Source organism: Labrus mixtus, chromosome 7, assembly GCF_963584025.1.
Source record: "Labrus mixtus chromosome 7, fLabMix1.1, whole genome shotgun sequence".
Classification (NCBI taxonomy): domain Eukaryota; kingdom Metazoa; phylum Chordata; class Actinopteri; order Labriformes; family Labridae; genus Labrus; species Labrus mixtus.
Window position 1 is genome coordinate 21504603 of NC_083618.1, and position 21940 is coordinate 21526542.

At 40.8% G+C, this 21940-nt stretch overlaps 3 protein-coding genes across 7 annotated transcripts in view; all 3 read right to left on the minus strand.

The window, feature by feature from the left end:
- The window catches only part of dram2b (DNA-damage regulated autophagy modulator 2b), a 7019-nt gene extending 6152 nt beyond the window's left edge, over positions 1-867 (minus strand). For 2 of the 4 annotated variants that reach the window (XM_061041269.1, XM_061041267.1), the window contains exon 1: positions 656-867. The gene's annotated coding sequence lies outside the window, so the exon portion shown is untranslated. Of the gene's footprint in view, positions 1-640 lie in introns of all 4 variants that reach the window. The other 2 variants (XM_061041268.1, XM_061041266.1) reach the window with 1 other exon arrangement.
- A 1031-nt stretch (positions 868-1898) lies between these two features.
- On the minus strand, positions 1899-16795 carry cept1b (choline/ethanolamine phosphotransferase 1b). Of its 2 annotated transcripts, none has more exons than XM_061041255.1 (10): positions 16592-16795; positions 14768-15065; positions 14002-14176; positions 13257-13404; positions 13026-13167; positions 11819-11903; positions 9689-9820; positions 8779-8937; positions 8397-8522; positions 1899-7111 (listed from the first exon to the last, which is right to left on the minus strand). In XM_061041255.1, the coding sequence occupies exons 2-10, from the start codon at positions 14956-14958 to the stop codon at positions 6989-6991; spliced, it is 1281 nt and encodes a 426-aa protein (XP_060897238.1). In that variant the 5' UTR covers positions 14959-15065; positions 16592-16795; the 3' UTR covers positions 1899-6988. The 2 variants fall into 2 exon arrangements, with proteins under 2 accessions (XP_060897238.1, XP_060897237.1); XM_061041254.1 differs by lacking the exon at positions 11819-11903 and adding an exon at positions 10918-11002 and having other exon boundaries at positions 16592-16794.
- A 918-nt stretch (positions 16796-17713) lies between these two features.
- Positions 17714-21940, minus strand: pth4 (parathyroid hormone 4). Its single transcript, XM_061041871.1, has 3 exons — positions 21860-21940; positions 20102-20190; positions 17714-18226 (listed from the first exon to the last, which is right to left on the minus strand). The coding sequence occupies exons 2-3, from the start codon at positions 20185-20187 to the stop codon at positions 17965-17967; spliced, it is 348 nt and encodes a 115-aa protein (XP_060897854.1). The 5' UTR covers positions 20188-20190; positions 21860-21940; the 3' UTR covers positions 17714-17964.

Below are 21940 nucleotides of genomic sequence, written 5' to 3' on the forward strand. Positions count from 1 at the left end.
CTTCCAGACAAATTTGAATTTTTCCTCGATATTTCTTTTGATTTTCTTCTCAAGCTGCATAATGAAAAGATTCTTCCTCCTCTCATTATTAACTTATTTATTTAATTTCTCTTGCCTGGCACGAATCCTCTTCCGTAGTTTATTCGACAATCTGAGAAACAACAAATCTGAGCGGAACATAGAAAGATTCTCCTCTCGGGAACAAAACAGTGAGTTGTAAAAAGATTAGAGAGAGTAGAGCAGATCAGATTCAGTCCTCATGATCTCAGAGAGGAAGTGAAACAGACACAATAACGAAAATGTGTAAATTTAGCCGCGTTGCTTTTATTCTTAGATGATTAGAAACTAAAGTCCAGTAGAGCCAACAGATGGTTTTAAAACGAGCTGAATAAACCAGCAAACATCAACATGAACTAACATTCACCAACGTGGTTGAATAATGTGAACTGAAATGTTTATTAAACAAACAAATAATAAAGATTTTTAGCTAGCAGTTAGCTAGCTCAGGTTGCTAAACATTGTTACTTTTAACGAGCAATGTTAATAAATATCTAAACATTTGTATGAATCTGTTCAGTCAGATTAAAAACAACTGCTGGTCTGAGGAAGAGACGTCACGTGAATCCCTTTTTAAATTTACCTTAATGAAACTCACGTTACACTCGTCCTCCAATCTTCAGTCAGATTAAAAACCTGCCCGTCGACCTGTGGTGATCAACAGCCCCTTCAAATGTCGACTGTCCTCGGTGTCCTGCTGCTGGAAGCTGCTGTCGTTGTTTGCCGCACTTCCATTTAAAAGCGAAGTTTCAAAGTTGGCTTCGCGGAGCAGCTGGGGTGGTTCCGTGGTTCCGTCAAAGGGGAAACGCGCATGCGCAAGACAACAACAAAACAAAGATAGTGGGGGCGATTTTCCCCTGAGTGTTGCCTCGCAGGACAGCGCGGCGGAAGAGGGCTAAGTTTGACCTCAACGGGAACTGCAAGTGACCTCCAGCTGCAACAAGGGTGAACATGTCTTAAACCGAATTTAAGCCTATTTACGTTTTTATACATTAAATGCCTTGTGAAAGAGGGGCAGATTATATAAGATTATTCTTCTTTCTGCTCCTATTCTGTCTATTCCTATACTGTGTAATTTTCCATTATTGTATTTTTTTATTTAATTCATGTAAATATGTTTGATTTGATTTTAACTTCTATTTTTATTTTTAATAATTATATTCCCATCCCCTGTTTTCTGGAGCTGCTGTAATGCACAAATTTCCCCCACGGGGGATCAATAAAGTTTATCTTTATCTTTATTCATCTCAAGATTTTATGTTTGTATTAGTACGTTTGTATATTTACAATGTTCCCTCCCTCTGACTGGAACAATCTACCTATAAACATCAGAACAATAAATTCACTACACATTTTTAAGAAATCACTGCTACCTTTTCTCACAAAACCATGTTGCTGCTTCTAATGGTAATGTCTTCTTACCCCTCTAATATCTTGATTGCATATGTCACTATGTGCGTCTACCTCTGATGACTTTGTGTGGGTGCTGTGGCTTTGCGGGAGGGATACGTGGGCGGATGGGTGTTTGAGAGCCTTTATGTTTATGTGTGTATTTTGTGCTTGACTGTCTGTATCACACTGTACTGTTGTGTTTTTGTTTTTGTGTTGGACCCCCTCGAAAACGAGATGGTTCATCTCAAGGAGCAGTCCATCAAATAAATAGAATTTCTCACAATGTTTGGTCGATGAATCAATGGGTGTTACCTGCGGTGTAAAAGCGCTTTGAGTAGGCAGAAGACTAGAAAAAGCTATACAGTTTACCACTCAGTTTACCACTTTTTCATTGACGAGGAAATGAATCCCTCTGGCTGACAGTTCCCATTAAAAACACAAGCAGAGCCTTGTTCCAGGTGGTAGTATGAAATTTATTTGCATTTGAAGGTGAAGGAGAGATTTTCAGGTGATCTCGTTAATGTCCTCTTCTTACACACTTGTCTGTCCTGCACACTGGTGATATACCTGAGCTGGGCAGTCTGGCCAACAGAAGACAAACTTTTACACAAAGACGGCAGAGACACACACAATGACAACATGCTCTTCTCTGTACAAAACAAAAACTAAGCTAATCGATTTTAAGGCAAACTTTTACTAAGAACGCGAGTACGATCAGTAACTAATGAGCCGTTAAAGTTGTATCACAGTTTTTTCTTTTTTTTCTTTGAGAAGTTGTCGAGTTGAGGGTTAAACATAAGAAATCTCCTGCTTTAATACAAACTGTACAGCAGCATGGTACACATGCAGGTTAGGGCTTCACCTCCAAATAAACAACAAAAGTGAACAGACATACTTTTACTGAGTTAAAAAAAAGATAAATAATGAAATGTGACATAGGAATAACTGTAGATATTTTGTACCACATCATGAACGCCAAAGTCATCCATTAACACAAATCGGACCTTTAGGGACATAAACACTGAGATCCTTTAAACGCTCCGTTCACATGATTCTCAAGGAGTTTTTTTGTTTTTTCTTCTAAACTAAAACAAAGGCGGATTAAATCGTTCAGATAGTTTTACATTTTATTGATTATTTATTGCCACAAAATCCTGAAAATCCCCCGCTTTGTTCTGGCTTATAAAAGCTCACAAAAGGTTAAAACTCGATCCACTTAACAGATCAGCTTTTCCTCATCTTTCAATCCCAGTATTTTTATTATTAAAGGTCACATATTCTCCTCCTCTTCAACCAGTGTAAATAAGTCTCAGCACTCCCAAAACATGTCTATGAAGTTTCTTGTTCTAAATCCACTCTGATCCTGTATTTGATCATGCCTATAAACCCCTCTATTTCAGCCCTGCTCAGAACAGGCTGTTTCTGTGTCTGTACCTTTAAATATGTAAATGAGCTGTGTCTGACCACGCCCCCTCTCTGGAAGGGCTTGGTACTCGGGCTTTCTTGCTCCATGCCCTATTGTTTACGGTCAGAAGGCAGACTCAGAGGGCAGAACAAACACCTAGCTGTGGGCGTGTCACCCACCTGGGGGAGGGGCTACTGCCCTTTGTGATGTCATGAAGGGAAAATCTCCAAACGGCCTGTTTGAGCACACATTTTCTGAAAAGTGTAGCAGGCAAAAGACGGAGAGGATGGACTTTTCTCATCATTCTCAGACTAGAGACACATGTTAGAGTTAGAGAAGAGTGTATTTTGAATATGTGACCTTTAAAAAAAAAAAAAAAAAAATTGTTTTTGAAACATGCAATTGACTTTTATCTCTTAATTGTTCTCACAATTCTGTCCTGTAGGTTTTTACACACGATCATTTATTCACCGTTGGGTTTGTAATCAAACTTTTTTCTAATTATATTTTAAAATATATTAAACTTTCCCTCTAGACATTTCAAATGTTTTCTTGTAATAAATTTAAACTAATAAAGTCTGAATAATTTAAACGCTTTAGTCAAACTATCACGTCTGTTTTTTTCACCACAAAGTATCACTTTAATGATCAATATATTACATCTTTTAAAATATCGACGGCCAGTTCATGTTACCTTCTGTCAGCGTTTTATTGTGAAATCAAACTTAATATGGGATATGACTTTTTAAACTCTATAACAGTTACATGAAATACAACTTTTTCTTCTCAGGTTATTACATCTTTATTTTATATACTGTGTAACATTCTTGATTATTTTCTAATACGTTATAATAATTCAACCCCAAGGCATTTGAGGACGATGTTTGTGTGAATTGTGGAAACGACCCTTTAACACTGGGCGGGGGGGTATGTAGATGGGAACAGCTGCTTTCAGATCACTGCGGTTTATGAAAAAAGCAGCCTGCACCGGAACACATCTGGTCAGTCTCACATCAGTCTGCTCTCGGCGTTGAGTTTTTTTTGTTTTTTTTCTCCAATATTTTCACACAAACTCTAGCTGCTCAGTACCCGGTGTGCACGTGACAAAACATAAACTCATCAAACAGGCACAATATGCGAAAACAAAAACCTTAACTCTGTCGTTAAGAACGAGCATTATGTTCTTCTTAGCAACCGCCCCCCTCGCTGCGGAGTCTCTCCAGCAGCAGCAGCAACATTAAGCACGCGCTCTGTTGGAGGCGTGCGACTGTATCAGAAAAGCAGCGACGCCAAACTAACATGTTTTTATGTTCCGTCAGCAACCGCCCCTCAGAAACTGTGATGTCATCACGGTGACCTCATCTCCTACACATTCAGTCTATGTGCACCTGTTCTCCATCAGCAGGTGTGTTTGAGAGGAAACACAATGTCAAGCAGATTAAACATTAGCTTTTTTAAAGATGACTTTTTTGTCTTTTCAGAGATAGAAGCGTAAATAAGAGCGGGAAATCAGGGAGAGAGAGCGAGGGGAAAGGAGCCACAGGTCGGATTTGAACCTGGGCCACCCGCTTGGAGGACTACAGCCTCCGTACGTGGGGTGCGCGCACTAACCACTAGGTTACCGGCACCCTAACATCAACTTTTATGAAGTGAGTTTGTTCAGGAGGAAGGCTTGAGATGTTTAAACAGACGACAGTTACACGTTTGTTTTTAAGGTTTTAAATGTCAATAAATCCCATGAAAACACAAACAACTGTACTTCTCCATCCTGTTCAGAATGAAACCTGATCTTTGTGATACTCAAATGTTTTGTTCAGAACCATACTTATATAATCGCTCCTACTAATTTTAAAGAATCGTGATCCCTGGAAGTAAAACGATAAGAAAACTACAACGCAGTCGGTCGAAATTCAACATTGTCCCCATCCAAATTTTTCGTTTTGTTCAGCGTGACGATCGTTTAGTTGCTTCTTCTTCACGCCTGCCTCGACGTATCTTATATTGTTGAAAAGATAAATTAAATTCTCAGACGCTTGTGTTAATCACAGCTCGCATTTCAGTCATGTTCAGGTTACCCAAAGAAGAAGAAAAACATTTACTTAACACTTTCTCCAGGGCCAAAAGGTTCAAAAGGTTTCATCAGGATGAGAAGGACCCGGGTTTGGAAATCAAATTGTTTGACTGATCAGGATCAGGTAATCCAGATCACTTTTGTCCAGTTTTATCAAAGAAAACCAGGACAGGATCCACCTGATCTCGATACAGACTTTTAATGATTGTCTAATGCTCTACAATAAATAGAACGAAATACTGCACTTTGTCCACAGAGGGCGCAAAATCCACACTAACTGAGAAGGTGTCAGTGCTGCTTTAAATGAAATTTTATGTTTTTAAATGAACACTATTTAGTAGAATGTTTTTTTAAAGTGTATTTTGGGGCTTTTTGTGCTGAGACAGGAGACAGACATCAGAGGGAGAGAGTCGCGAACAACATGCAGCTGCTCGCCTGAGGACTACAGCCCCTGCACATGGGTCGACACACCAACCACTAGACAACAGGCACCCCTTAGTAAAATGTTTTATCCTCCCCCCCTCCAATGTGACGTCAACTTAAACAAGGAAAAAACTTCTAAACTATCAACATCACTGCAGAAAAGTTTTTTTTGTTTTGTTTGACCATTTGACAATTTTTTATTTAATTCTCAGTTTTGTTTTTGTCATCCAGACTGGATCCAGTCCTCTCAGGATCATTCAGAGTCTTTGAGGGGGGGGGGGGGTCAAAGTTATCAAGATCATACTACAACGTTTTATCACAAACTGGAGGTGTTATCAAGAAGAAAAAAAATTAAATTACCTGAACTTATCCAGTTTTCTAATCTTTTTCTTCTTTTGAACATCCTGGTTTTAAGACTCGATCCAATCAGAAGAATCTGATCAGTTCATGTGAGCTCTGGGTCTTTGCTCTTCTTCCTGCAGCGCTCTACTTTCTATTTTCATGGGATTTATTGACACTAAATAATAAAAACAACACGATGAGAAGACGAGGGACGTAAAGTAAAAGAGAGCAGGAAGTGAAACTAAAACATCAGACGGAGAGTTTAACTAACTCACAGCTGCTCCACTTTAAAACAATCTTTTCCTCAGTAACTGTAAAATGTGAGAAAGGCTCTCACTTCTGAACGTTTGATCCGTAGCAGACGTATCGGACCTTTGAGTTTCCATAACTTTGTAACGCGAGAATGTTTTTCCTTTTTTGGGCGCGTCGCGTCTCATTTACATAAAATAAAGTGTCAAGGCAATAAACCCTCCTTTGAGCGTCGACCTACCAAACTCAATTCATAATGTGACTCACATATGACAATAAATACACACAATCCCAACAGATTGGAGGAACCCTAAAAGAACTCTCAATGACGTAACAGGCAGAGAAAACATCTGCAGCTTTTTCTTTTTTCCTTACGATGAGAACATTCAGATATGTAAAGAAATAACGTTTACATCATGTTTCCTCCTAAAACACAAGCTGCTGACAAGTGAGTGAAATGTGCGAGTCGTTTAAAAAAAAAAAAAAAATCAAAAACATGAAGGAAAAGATTTATAAATGTGTCCGAGCAGGATTTGTAACTTTAAGCGCACACACACACACACACTCACACTCACTCACACACACACACACACACACACACACAGTGACAGTTTTGGTATTTACAATAGCAAAAAGGTAAAGTTATGCAAATGTTACAAAAATTATAATCATGTAAGCAAAGAGTTTGATTGGTTTCCTATACATGTTCTTTGCGACAGTTAAAACTCCTCTGTGAACAGACTGAGTAGCACCCGTACTCTCCTGAAAACATCCGCTCTGTGCGTCACCGTCAGTCTGTCAGAAGATTCTTATTAACGGGCAGAAGATGAAGAAAAAGGAAAACAATGACAGTAATACTCCAGTATCTTAGTATATATTATTTGTCCTCACATTCAGTTGGCAGAAGCACATACTTTTACACCACGTCGTCGTCGCCGTCCTCTGCGTCTCTACGTGGAAAACAGCGGGAGGAGAAGATGAGTGCGGCTAACAGGGAGGAGGGACAGAGTCAGTAATGGCCGTTGCCGCCGCCGCCGCCGGGCGAGTCCTCAGTGAGGAGCGGAGCTGAGCACCGAACAAGGCTTGATTTTGAAAACGAAAATGTGAAGATGGCAGGCAATCTGGTTGCAAACACTGACACAGTAACGCACCAAGTCGAAAAAGGAAATGATCTGCGGAGAGAGAGAGAGAGAGAGAGAGAGAGAGAGAGAAAGAGTGAGTCACTCTTTACAGGCAGGAGAATGAGAGCGCTACACCAGCAACTTCATCGTCCTCACATTATGAGCGTTCACATTCAACACATCACTAAAGTCTGAATTTAACGCAGTAAATAAGAAAACAGGGTAAAGAAGCAACGTCTGCTCAGCGTCATCTTTTGTTATCATTTTGATCAAGAGCCCCCTCGTGGCAGAATTTACACACTGCATTTTATTCTCGTCTATTTACAGATCACATATCGTTATCTCAGTACTCAAAGAGTCCTTCAGACTTACTCTTGACATGAAGGAAATAATAAAACCTACAATCATTCTGAGTGTAAACTTGAACATCTCATCTGGTTGTGTTCGAGGACTCTCCGTTAAAAGGAAGTTTGTTTTTTCATGCATAATATATTCAAGAGCTGGCTGATGGTGGATGTTTTCAAATGAAGTGCTTCTACACAAACTGTCATCCACAACTGACCTAATATCAACATATTCAAAATACTCTTCTCCATGTTTCTCTAACTCTAATATTTGTCTCTAGTCTGTCTACAAACCCCCCAATCATGAGAAAAGTCCATTCTCGTCTTTTGCCTGCTGAATAAATGATCGTGTGTAAAAACCTACAGGACAGAATTGTGAGAACAATTAAGAGATAAAAGTCAATTGCATGTTTCAAAAACAATTATTATTATTATTTTTTTTAAAAGGTCACATATTCAAAATACACTCTTCTCTAACATGTGTCTCTAGTCTGAGAATGATGAGAAAAGTCCATCCTCTCCGTCTTTTGCCTGCTACACTTTTCAGAAAATGTGTGCTCAAACAGGCCGTTTGGAGATCTTCCCTTCATGACATCACAAAGGGCAGTAGCCCCTCCCCCAGGTGGGTGACACTCCCACAGCTAGGTGTTTGTTCTGCCCTCTGAGTCTACCTTCTCACCGTAAACAATAGGACATGGAGCGAGAAAGCCCGAGCTGACCCAAGCCCTTCCAGAGAGGGGGCGTGGTCAGACACAGCTCATTTACATATTTAAAGGTACAGACACAGAAACAGCCTGTTCTGAGCAGGGCTGAAATAGAGGGGTTTATAGACATGATCAAATACAGGATCAAAGTAGATTAAGAACAAGAAACTTCACACATGTTTTAGGGAGCTCTGATACTTATTTAAACTGGATGAAGAGGAGGAGAATATGTGACCTTTAAACATGGATACTACATGAATACATTCATTACATGATGTTTGATCTTACCAATGCAATCCATAGCACCAGGTACTCGTCAATAAAACTATTGAAATACTGATCCAGGAACAGTAGTCCTGGTCCCAGGAAGGCTAAATCGTGGAGATGCATCTCACTTTTTGTCATATGCGCTACCTGCGGACAAAAGACACACAAACAGTCGGCATCAAACACGACCCTCTAACTTTCTTTGATTGCAACAAATCAGATTTATTTCTCTCTTTCTGGTGGAGCTTATCTGACCTTTGACCTTTTCCAGATCTTACCTCTCCTTCTCATTCCAGTATTTGTACAAAGCTAATACACAGAGATGAATACTTTCACACATACTCACCGTGTTCTTATCTCTGCACAACGTGTGAAATATACTTTAAAGAGGAGTTTGACTTACGACTAATTTATTGGTGATTTTGGCCGAGACGAAGCCAAACGCGAGGATATAAAGACACGGATGCTTCTCGAAGAGCTGGACTGCAGACTTCTTGTAAATCATCATCGCCAAAATTATAACCGAACCAATATGTAAGACTGGGGAGAGGACGCTGGTTCCCTGAGGACAGACACACAAGAACAAAGACAGCAGTGTTTAAACGTCAGAGGAAAACATGCTGCAGATCTGCTGGTGGTCATGACTGAAGCGTTTCAAAATGTTACTAAAGCGCATCACGCTTACTTTAAAATGTATTTCATTTAATGAACTGTTCTATTTAACAGCAATACAACACATACAGGTGGAAGATAAAGGTAACAGAGGGACCACAGAGCAGAAAAAACAACAACCTAAATAGCTTCAAGATTAAGCTAAGGTAAGTGTCGACTGATGCCGAACAAGAGAAGCCAAACAGCACACAGCGCCCTCTGCTGGTTTAAACTGAGTGTTTTTTTACGGTTACACGGGCCAGACATAAAAAAAGTTCTGTTCAGTTTTTCCCAGTTTTTTATAAATTGGTCAGATCGTAACTTTAAGGAGAAAATCAGTCTCTCCATGCAGTTTATTTGGTCAACAATTGCAATCCAATCGTCCTCTGACGTTGGGTTTATCTGCAGCCACTTCCGAGTGATGCCTCTTGGTTGCAATCGTTGTGATTACACCGCGAGTTGTTGTTACATCCCTACATTTGTATCTGATGTTATGGCTGTATGTTTCCCTCCTCTTGTCTCCAGCTCTGCTCAGGTGAAGCTTCTCAGTGGGGTGCACCTGGCCTCTGTGCTTAAAAGCCCAGAGCTGAGTTCAGGGTGGAGGGAGAGGATTTTGGAGTTGGGACTGTTGATCAAAACTGAACCGAGCTGAGGTCACTTACTGCTATTGTGGATCCGTTTTTGCCCACACCTCCTGTGAAAATAACTCTGAAGTAATTGGTGCAGGAGAAGATGGCTCCTAAAAAAGTGCAGATGGCCGGAACCATTTTCATCTGGACGTTTAGGATCGGAATCTAAAAAAGTCAGACATTAAGACGCTAAAAGTTAAGAGAAGATAAAACAACACAGATTTTTACAACCGAAAATGTGATCATACAGAAACTTTACAGAGAACATTCAGCTTTCCATCCTTAATAAAAGCATCATAAATGATGATAGAAAACAGTGAGGCTCAGTCCCATTTCACCACTTAGCCCTACCCCTAACTTCTGCACGCTCACGTGTAGGGGTAGGGTGACGTGTTAGGGCTACTTGACTCTTTAAAAAGAGATCCGTCAGAGTCACACTCCAAACAGAGTCATCTCCCAGAATGCACTGCGAATCACCGGCAAAAATAACAGCGGCAAAAGAGATGCACAAATTTAAGAATTTCTGATGATGGTTGAGTCTGATAAAGATTTTAAGATGGTTTCTATACTGATTAGAGCTCTCAAGAACTGCCGTCAATATTGTGCTCTACCTCTGGTCACTTCCTGTCAGCACCTGTGTGTCCAATCAGACTCAAAGCTGTTTGTTTGCACTTACTCACATTGTCTCCTCTTGTCTAGATCCTTGCTTGTGTTGTTCCTACTCTCTGATGTACGGCGCTTTGGATAAAAGTGTCTGCTACCGGTAAGTAAATTGTAGAATTTCCTTCGTTTATGAGATCTGTAAATTATGACAACATTAACATTATCTTAGTTTAATGATGTTCCAATGTACTATCACCCTTTTCTTCAGAAAATGCATTAAGAAAATTGTTTGTTTTTTTCTGCATTTTAAGAAAGACCAGCAACTTTGTCGCATCCTTTTACGTCATTGCATTACGACTACTGATGACGTATCAGGCTCTTGAAGGGTTCTCTCAGATTTCACCACTAGCCCTTGACGCTCTGTTCAAAGGGGTGAAGTGAAACTCGAAAATGAGGGGCTAAGTGGCTAAGGGGCTAAGGGTTAGGGTTGAAATGTGACTGAGCCTAAATGTGTTCAAAATGAAATTCTTTATATTTTAGTTTTTACAATTACAGTCAACAAGATGGTTAGAGCAGCACTTTAAATACCAACATCATTACAGAATTACCACACAAACATTCAAGCTCAATCTGTAGGAATTAGAACCAATCACAATTACCAGTGACTGCCAAAAAGCTGATCCTCCCACGGCGGCCAGCAAATACATGATTATTATGAAGATTTGCACCTCAGTCACATCAATGCTGAGTGGGAGGAGAGAGCAGAGAGATTTGACAAGTGAGGATTAGTGACGTCTACCAGCGCACACACTCATCCTGCTGCCTTCTTCCACAAGACTCTGAGCTGACGGGACGCTGACGCCTTCTTCTGCAGGTTTTTATCACCGTGCTGATTTAATGTAAAGCTGGAGGTTTAACTGGGAATTAGCTGAATGAGTTTCTACACACAAGGACTTGCCACTAAATGTTCTTATTAATGACTTCAGAAAATGTTTAGGCTTTTTGTTGTCGACTTCAAGCAGCTAGCGTGCATCACCTGAACATAAGTTCCCATAAAAACCCCAAGTCGTCCTTTTGACATTTCCGTTTGTGTTTGGACGAAATAAAGAAGACACACTATGTGTAAAACAATAAACATAGGAGGTGTTTTAGGTTTTATTTTTAACCAGGCTAGCTGTTTTCATCCACACCCACTCTTTATGCTAAGCTAAACCTCTATAAAAGAAGTTGATGAAGTCTATGAATTTGAAAAAATGTAGCCAATGGGACGGACGCAAAAATGCTGAACACCTCAATAACAGGATCAAATAGAGTTTTGATAAGAAAAGAAAATATTTACTAAAATAAAAAAGGTATAAGGTTTTGTCAAAGATCAGGCAGTTTGCAAACTATCAATCTCCTCCAGCTGCAGCTTCTGACTGGCTGACCAGCTGCATGTCACTGACCACAGCTTTAAGTAGAACAGGCTGAACTGAAATTGATTGCTCAGACATTGTGGAAGGAGGCAGCAGCGAGCCATGCAGAGGCAGCTGCAGCAGCAGCGTCAGTCAGGAGGTTTACCATCATGTTCCACAGAGAAGGACCCACAGAGGCTGTGAGCATCTGTAATCCTGCTAGACAGATCTGCACCTCTGTTATGTCAAATCTACACACAGAATACATCCACATTTACTGAGGCCAACATTCAACCTATCATAACACAAAGACCCACAAATCTACACTGGATACTATAAATAAATTTCACATAGAGTGAAAATCAAAGAGCAACTTCTAAAATCTGTTTGGTTGTCTTTGGCGCCACCTATGGCAGGAAGTGATAACTGCAGGTGTGTTTAAGGACACGTCACAGGGACATCCAGGGTTACAGTTCTGACTACATCGTCTGCATCTGAACGTAGAACTTGTTTTTGTCTTCTCCTTTGTGCTTTTTTAACATTTTTATTTCAAGAGCAGAGAAGAAAAGGTGCACCTTTTCCCCCTGCTCTCTGTCAAACTAACCGCTGCTGGGGGGGAGGGGAGGGGAGGGGGCGAGGGTTTACTCAACAGAGAGAAGGGCGGGCCATACGCACGTCACGTAGGTGCAGGGTAATATGAAAACATCAGAGAGAAGAAGATGCGCCCGCACACGTTCTTAAATGCCACAATATCTTCGTCAGCAGAAGAAGATCTCTGGTCTTCAGAGCGAGTGAGCCGGCATTTCTTCTTCTCTCCAAAGTTGACTCAACACTCAGTTTGAAATCTTGATGAGTGAGTCACTCAACCGATCACATTCATGTTAAATCATACGGCAAAATGTTATGACTAGTGCTGTCAATCAATTAAAAAATAATCTAATTATTTAAAGGCTTTGTAAACAATTATTTGCATATATCAGTAAAATGAGAAGGATTACATTAAAGGTAGATTTACTGCATAACTCTGTTTCCACCTGGTTTTATCCTCCTCTTCTCTGGTTTATTTGGCAGATATTGATGCAGTATACATGGAGAACTGAACAACACTTTACCAATGCACTGCTCCACAGCATTTATAGCTAATGCTAATTTCCGCTGCCTGTCCCTTCAAGCGTCCACATTTTAATGTGACTGTAACAGTGAAAGTAACAATTCACTTCTCATCAAACTAACGCGTTATTTTGACAGCCCTAATTATGACAAAATGTATTTAGAAGTTTCGGATAATGAACGTCACTCAGACATGCTAAGAACTGGATCGGTATTCCTAAGATATCTAGCTTAAAAAGGCGGGGGTGGTGTTGTTGACTCACATGCCGAAGCGCAGAGTTCCTGACACGTATGTCTGCCAGTGGGCGCAGTAGAACATGAACATCCCGGCGAAGCAGCAGAAGAACATCCAGTCTGGGTTGGTTCCCATTTGAACGGCTATACTGGTTCCCAACACCACAAACACTGCAGAGAAAAACACGAGGAACGCGGGCTGTGATGAAAGGAGCTTCAGATTCACAGAGACACACAGACCAAAGAGGAAAACAACTGACCGGTGGAGAGGGAGTCACAGCCGTGGTCAAACAGCTCCCCCAGTGGAGAGCTGCTGTTGGTGCGTCTGGCCTGCTTCCCGTCGATGGCATCCAGTGACTGGTAGATAAACAGACCCACGGCACAGAGCAGGTACGCCCAGAGAGGAGCCTGCAGGAACACACACATCACATCAAAAAAACATTAAGCTACCTGCAGGTTCAGAGCAGCTAGCTTTCATCATAATGGTGTGTGCGACTTAACGCTGCTAGCCAGTTAGCCTGTCTCTGCTGAGGCTAAATCCCTGCAGATATTATTCATAGGAGGTTGCGCTGTAACGTTAGTCTGTGTTGTTATCAGTGTCATCGTTGTCTAATGTTTAGCAGCTTTAACAGAAAGTCGTCTAACCCAAGTTATGCCTCAAGCTTGCATTCAAATAAATAAACAAATCTTACACCAAAAGTCGTCTCTACAACGGGCTGAAGACTTTAGAAAATCTGGCAATATTACTGAACCTTGTCAGTGGACAGGGTGCCTTTGTTTTGGGCATCCCTCTGCTTGTCAACAAATACACGCTGTCTGTGGCGGGAAGGCGTAACAGCACTGTGTTTTACAACACTGCAGTTACACTAGGAGACCTTTGGGGGTCGCTAGAGTGCACCAAACCAAATTCCTACATAATGTTGCTTTAAAGACTTTTAGAAAGATATACAAAAAAGCATTAAAAAAAAACTGTAGTTAATAAATGCTGCCACGATAGTGACTCACCTGTTCGGTGGCAGTGGGGCAGTAGTAGACGAGCACGAGGGTGGTGAAGACATTGGTGGCGAGGCCAATGATGGTGATGAGGTTTGGGGCGATCCAGGAGGGGACTCGTCCCACCAACCACTCCCAGTAGCGCTGCATCAGAGGCTCCAGCAGGGAGCGGCCAGCACTGCTGTACCTGCAGAGACACAACAAAAGCTGGTGAGGGGAGGACAGGAGAGATTTACGTGTTGCCCACAGTGAGACCTCAGGACGCTGAACCAGTCCGCCCTGTCGCTCTGGAAAGACATGACATGTGTGCAGAGGGAGTTTGGATGGAGCATAAGAATGGATTTTTGCTCCATCTCCCGCACTGACTTTGCTCCAGTTCAACTCAAAACAAGGATTGAAGGCAGTTATGATGCAGGAAAAAAAGTAGCCTGAGGGGGAACGAGATAAATCTGCTGAGCCCATACTATATTTGCATCTTTATCTGGCTTGTGTTTAAGTGAGATTAAAAAAAAGAAATTCCTTTCCCCCCCCCTCAGGAATCAGTGGGGGGGTCTTAGAGCCAGCCTCAAGTGGACACTCGACAAACTGCAGGATTTTCAGATTTGATGAAGCCACGCGGGCGAAACGCGTTGTTTGTTTGAGAATATAACTGAATAAAAAGAAGTAATTCAATGCAGTGAATCTCCTCATTTGCTGTCAAGATGACGTTAAATATCTGCACATCAAGAATAGTTTGACTCATTCTGTCTAAGTCAGTGGAGCAGGTGTCACTGGTTACCTGTGCTCCTCGAGTCTCTTGAGCTGGTGTCGGGACAGGGGGGGTGAGGGCAGCTCGATAAGCCTGCGCAGCACTCCGGGGGCCAGCCAGCAGGCCGCCTCCATGCCCATGCCCTGCCCGGGTTCCTTCTCCCGGCCAAGGCTTCGGCGAGAACGCAGGCCCCCCCCTTGCTGCTGCCCCGTCGCACTCATGGAGCCCTGCTGCCTGCTGGTCTGGTCCCCGATGGGTCTGGCTCTGGCTCTGCCACTGTCCTGCCGGAGGGGCTAAAGATCCACAATGGGGCTGGAGGAGGCAACACCTGGGAAAAAGAAGACCACATAACTTTACTGTCCTGTGATGACATCATATAAATAAATACGGCTCCACAAAACCGAGGGAACGGCTGGAACCTGAAACTGTAAGAATGTGTTCATGTTGACTGTGCAGCAATAAGAGTTTTGAGAGCCTCAGAAGCAGCTCAAGAAAACGAACATCATCAAACATTGTCAGTTCTATTGCAGACTATCGTCAACACAGGAGTGACTGAAATAAAAAAATGAGTCCCCATGCTCTAAGTTAACTTCATCATTCATTTTGTACTTGTATATACCCCCTGTTTTTATTTTTATTTATCTTATCTATTCTGTTTAATGTGTATTTTTGAGCTTTCTTGTCTGTGCTGCTGTAACGCCTGAATTTCCCCTCTGGGGATCAATAAAGTATTATCCTATCCTAAAAAATCTGACTCTATTATAACCTTGGTGACATTTGACCCATGTGGAAATAACTTTGTTTACGGAGATTTAAATAGAGATTTAAAGTGTGTATCACCATTCAGCTCAAACCTATCATGATGTTTTTTTGTTTTGCCCTCGTCGCCTGGAGCGGGGTAAATAATTTAGTTTAGTAGATGATCCAGATTAAACGATTATTGTGCCTCAACGTTGGCCTCATTTTGTTTGTAGGTTTTATCACAAAGTAAATGTTTCAAAGTGTTTGTTGTTATATTTTGGACACAAGAGTTCAGAAACACTACCAGAAAAAAAAACACACATTTTATTTTATGTTTTTCTATAACATGTTGACTTCCTTCTTCAAAGTGTTTAAAGTTTAAGATGTTTGATAAACAGCTTGTGATACAGATGTTGTAAAATCAAAGAGCATGTTTAATAATCGTGCAGCACTAACATCCCCCCTCTCTTCCTCAAACCAGTGGACACCTCAACAGATGTTGTTATATATTCATAATGATTATATATATATATATATATATATATATATATATATATAAATAATCATAATGATTATATATCTATAATGATAATGATTATATATATATATATATATATATATATATATAATAAAAAAGAGAAGATACAAACTGGATTAAATGAGCTGTTAACTATGAACAGATCAAAGAACAGTGTGAAAGATCCTCTCCTGTCCCTTGTGACTGTCAGCAACACATGCGCTGCTGCCAACCAACAAACAAACAAACAAACAAACAGCTCCCTCGGGTTTGCTAACGCTGCTAGCTGAACATCAGTATTGCTGATATTAGCATTAGCATTAGCATTAGCTGGTCGAAACGTCCGCTTCGCGAGCAGCTCCGAAAGACTCGTGTCAGTTTAATTATTTTAAAGTGAATCACTCGCTGCTGGCTTGAAATCACCTCTGCATACACACATTGCTTTAAATAGCCTTGGCTTTTTATAGATATTGATTAAATCAGACCACACTTTTGACACGTCCGGTGAAGATTGCGGATATGCCCGAGCTAGCCTGACATGCTAACCCAAAGACAGCTAGCTAGCTGCCGACCTGACGGACGTGACAGAGACTGACCTGGCCGATTTAAGGACGAGATCAGCGGGTAGAACCAAGGGGCGGTGAGGGAGCTTCGAGTCGACAGACAGGACCCCACTGTGGACGCTGAGTTTCGGAGTTACCCTGTCTGACTTTAACACCGGAACGACGCTGCAGGTGGAAACACCTCGACCGGTGTCACTGAGGCTGTCACAGCGAGCTAGTTCCCGTTAGCTGACACGGAAGTCTCGCGTTGCTGTCGCGTTTCCGCGTGTTATCGCTCTGCCCTCCGTTTGATCTCAGAGGGAGGTGAACTTCCTTCTTCCCTTGTAGATTTGTGAATGCTTTCATTTGTGGACTTCTTCTCTTTTACATTTAAGTGAAAAAAGTTTTTTGGGGTGTTTTTATGGAAGACCGTTTTAACAGTGCTTAGGAAATGTTTAATTCATAAGAGTAAATATCTGAAGACTACGGAGCCCATGAAGTCACGAAAAGTAAACAAAAAAATAATAATCTTGAATGCAAAAGTTAAACTAAAAACTAGTTAAAGTTAAAAGGGAAAAAGACTTCCGGGCACTTTTTGTGTGTGCATGAAAACAAGCTATTTTAATCTTTATATAACAAGAGTTATGAGATTATGGCATAAAACACTTGCATGCACAGCCTGTCTTGTCCCCGCTTGCCTTTATAAGAAATGTGACATATATAATTTGTCTGTCTGTATTTGTATTTGTGTTTAAATTGGGTCTGATTTTATTGTTGATGTTGTGTATCCCCCCCCCCCCCTTGTGGGAATCTAACACTTGCTATCCCGCTGTCTGCAGTTATCAGGCTGATTTAAAAAAAAAAAAAACTCAAACAGAGAAGATGAATCAGCGAGAGGTCGTATACAATCATCACCAATGCCTAATTCAAAGTGCTTTATTGGCATGACAGTTCAAAATCAAACTTTCCAGAGCATCAAGTTCAGCATGTCCAAATATAAAGACAGTACACAATAACAATAAACACACAGGTTTCAATAAACATGTCAGTATGTTTCTGTTTCTCTATTTCTGTGTCTCTTATTTCTGTTTCTGGAAAAAATGAGTCCCCATGCTCTAAAACGTTTGTTCTTTTTATTTGTATTGTCCATCTCTCGACAAACAGTGTTTCTGTGTCTCTTAAATCCACCTTCATGATGCTGAAAACCTTCAGGACTACATTTTTTTTATCTGCTGCAGTGAGAGAGTGAGGAGGAGAAAAAGCAAACAGGTCACCTGATGTTAAACATGTCTGCAGCTGGACAGATTTCTGGGCAGTGTGGATGTTATTGTCGTTGTGCCTTCTACGTTTTATTGATAAAATAAAAAACAATAAATATTTTTGTATGTGCATGTACAGTAGCTTCATGTTTGTGCATCAGTGTGGTGTCAGGGCTCTCTGTCGGGCAGCTGGGACAGGTAGGGATTGTTAAAGAAGTCTCTCAGGAGGCTCTGGACCCGGCTGGGTTGGGGGCTCTCGGCAGCAGGAGTCACAGGCAGGTTCAGGGACTTTGAGGGGTTGAAAGAGGCCGATCGGGTCTGAGCTGTGTGGAGACCCTCGATGGCGCTGGACAGCCAGATGAGTCTCTTGAGACTCTGAATGTTTTGGCTGCGGTCGTGCATCAGCTGGTGTTCGGTTACAGCTCGACGACTGCAGAGAGAGAGCGAGCAGAGGATCTGTTAGTTCTTAACTCATCATTAAAAGGGACAATACAAAAAAAAAAAATCAGATTTGTTCTTCACCTAAATCACATAACTCACAAAGTCTTCCAGGGCGAGTGGACGGATACCTGTTCTCACCTGACAATGATATCTGACTTCTTGCTAAGCTTGCTCTAACATAAAATTCAGTAATGTAAATGTGCTTGATCTGAACACATGTCTATAACTTGGGGAGGCTGTGGATCACTGGTAGAGTGAGTAGTCTCTCAAATGGAAGGTTGGGGGTCCGATCCCCAGCTCCTGTAGCGACATGTCCGATGTATCCTTGGGCAAGAAACTTAACCCAAAGTTACTCCCGCTGCTTCGTCGGCGTGTGAATGTGTATGAATGGGATTAGTAACTTCTGATGGTCACTTTACTCAGCAGCCTCTACCATCAGTGTGTGAATGTGTAGGTGTGACCTGCGGTGTAAAAGCGCTCTGAGTATTCAGAAGACGAGAAAAAAAACTACAAGCTCAAGTCCATTTAAAATTTGGTTTTTTAACAAACTTATAATTTATTCCTCTCATATCCAGCAAGCAATTTATGTCTAGCCGTGTTCACACTGCGTGGAAAATGAATTCTATGGATGTATTATGTTTCCAGATTCCTCAAAGACAACATACAGCTCTGTAGCACAGAAAGAATTCAACAACAACTACGTCATCATTTAAACCTGTTGTCGGGTGGAGGGAGGCAGACAAAGCGAAAGGTTGAATATTTTCTGTGGACCATCTGAACCATCTTGTAGTTGTCATAAGATTTCCTTTTGTCATTTTTATCTAATAAACCGTCCATACTTATATTGGACTCTGTTTTTCTTTGGGTTTTTTTCTAAGTGATTGCATCACAGTTACCAGTCTTCTTATTCTCTTAGCAGCAGAAATAGCTTGGAGTAGTTGAACGCATTCTTATCACGGATAAGTGTTCTGGTTTGTTGCAGACTTTGCTCTGGTGCAATGAGTAAACAGGCAGAGTGAACGCTGGTGGACATGAAGACGAGCTTGTGCCTGTTAGTGCAACAAACCGCAAGCAAACCAAGCCAAATTATTCCTCCAAACATTTGCTTTAAAAGATATCAGGCAGACAGCGAGCAGCGTCCACATTCCAGTGACAAACTTAAAGCCTTAAAATATTTTTGAATGGGTTAATTAGACAAAAAATTAGCCCTCGTTGTCCTGAGTAGAGAAAGAAGATAGAAGCTAATACAGTTTTTTTTTGCCAGGATGTAATCATATTTAGTCCTGTAGTAAAGTTTTGTACCATCGCAGTCTTTGGGCATTGGCTCACTTTTGTAGCCAGCCTCTACTGGCCACTCCAGGAACTGCAGTTTTTAAACTTTTCAGTCTGCAGGTTTCTGTTGATTCCAACAATTAATATTAACAATAGATGCTTACACGCTGAGTCATTTTCTTTGGCTGTTATTTGTTTTTGGTGTCAGAGGAAAAGCTGATATTCTAAACAGCAGTATGTTTTCCCTTTCTCTTTTTGACTTTGCATATCCTGCACTAATGTGCTCGCCACAGTCGGGGGTGAAAGCAGTTTTAAATTCTTGTCCTCATGATACCACAACCTTCATCGCTTCATAACCACAAGAATTTTTGGAATTTAGTTTAAATCTTTCCGTATTGGTTCTGTCCCAGTGCAAATGACATCAACAAAGTCAGTGGTCTAGTCGTAGATAAATCAAATGCAGCCTTTCACAGGCCTTGTTTTTAAGAACTAAAGAAGGACGAGGTCAAGTGTTGGAGCAAGCATTTTGAAAAATGTTGTAAAGATAAAGAAACATCCGTCACAGTTTGCACTTTGAGATTCTGCGTCTCACCTCTTGTTCTGTTCACACTGTCCGGATGTGGAGACGATAAGAAGCATGACAGCGAGCCACTGCACAGGTCTGTGAGACGTCTGCATCTTCTGAAACACAGCAGCACAAAGCACTTGCATTAAAACTCAAAACAGATGAAGAAGAGGGAGAACTACAGAACAGTTCTAGGGTTTCTTTTAGTCATAAACATGTGAAACTTAAACAATATGTTTTTTTTTTTTTTTACCTTTTCTTTTCATATTTGTGACTTTATTACAGATGAAGAAGTTTAATCATCCACCAGAAAATAATAAGACAATTAATACCATCCTCAGAAACCAAAAGTCTAGGTCGTAAGATTTTAAGATGTTCTGACATTTCTACATTTGAAAACTGAAACAATTAAAAAAAACTTGCAATATACATCAGAATGGTTAATAAAAATGGCAAATTGCAAAGGGTCGATTTGATCGATTTGATTGGTCGATTGAGAACCGCTGGTTTGGATCATAGCTCAATCAACTCGTATCAAACAGACCTTTCTTTTGCACGTCTTAGACCTCTACCACACCTGGACCCGAGAGTTCACAGTAATTTAACCCCAGACGTGCAGCCAATCAGAGGCTGACAAAGAAACATGTGACATATTCATCATCATTTATTTAAAAGCTCGGAAAACAAATCGAGCAATAACTCTCATTTTGTAAAGTGTCGAGGGTCAGAGAACAGCGTAGACATGACCTCGATATCAAAGACGGTAAAAACATGGACACTTGGTTAAAGATCAGAGCAGAAGAAAAAAACTATGAAAAATTAAAAACAGAAACAAGAAGCACGACTCAGACGTAGAAATGAGTGAGTGAGGCACAATGTCAGGAAACAAATCCGTCCCTAACTGTGTGTGAACGACATGTTTCAAACAAGGTAAGAGACAGAAAAGGAGCTTCATAATAAAGTGCTGTTGTGCTTCTGATCTCTCCTCATGAACGGAGACAGAAGAATGATTCATTGGCTGCTTTAAGGAACCAACAAGTTCAAAGTTTGATCCAAAGGAAACTGGACTTTGGTTGAAGCTCTTGGAGACGTTTCACCTCTCCTCCTCTGAAAGGCTTCTTCAGCTCCAGATAGTTTAGAGCTGAAGAAGCCTGTCGGAGAAGGAGAGGTGAAACGTCTTCAAGATCTTCAACAAAGTACAGATGCCTTTGTATCAAGCTTCAAATGTACCCCGACCTGGATGACTGAGAACCAACAAATCAGAACAAATATCAAGTAAGAAGGACGCTAAAGCAGCAACATTAATATCCCAGAATAACATAAATTTGTTTGACTCCATCCTGCATTTAATCACCCCCAAAAAGCAAATTATACAAAAATATAAAGATGCTAATTTTCCCTTCCTGAATTGATATTTCTTAAACAATTTTTAGATCTGAGGGACCAAAATTGTAATTTGGTTCAGTTCATATTTAATTTAAATTAGACATTGCTTTAGTTTTAAAGTAGAAAACACATCAGATGGGTTGATAAATTTGTATTTTTTTTTTTTAAATCTTAATGGAAAATGTTGTCATCATTTGTGCCTGAAAGCTGTATGTTGTCCGTACAGACGTGGAGGATAAATCTGCTTTTTTACAGAAATAACTTCAACAGAATAAAATAAAACAAGGATCACACAGTAGAAAAAATATACAAGAATAAAAACTATAACAATTATGATCAAATTTTGAATAAATATGGAGAAAGAAAAACACACTTCATGCGTCGTTTAAAGGTACTCACATTGTCTCTGTTGTCGACACACAGCAACTCCTCTGATGATCCGACACCTAAACTGACTTCAGGTTCGACCTTTCAGACCTT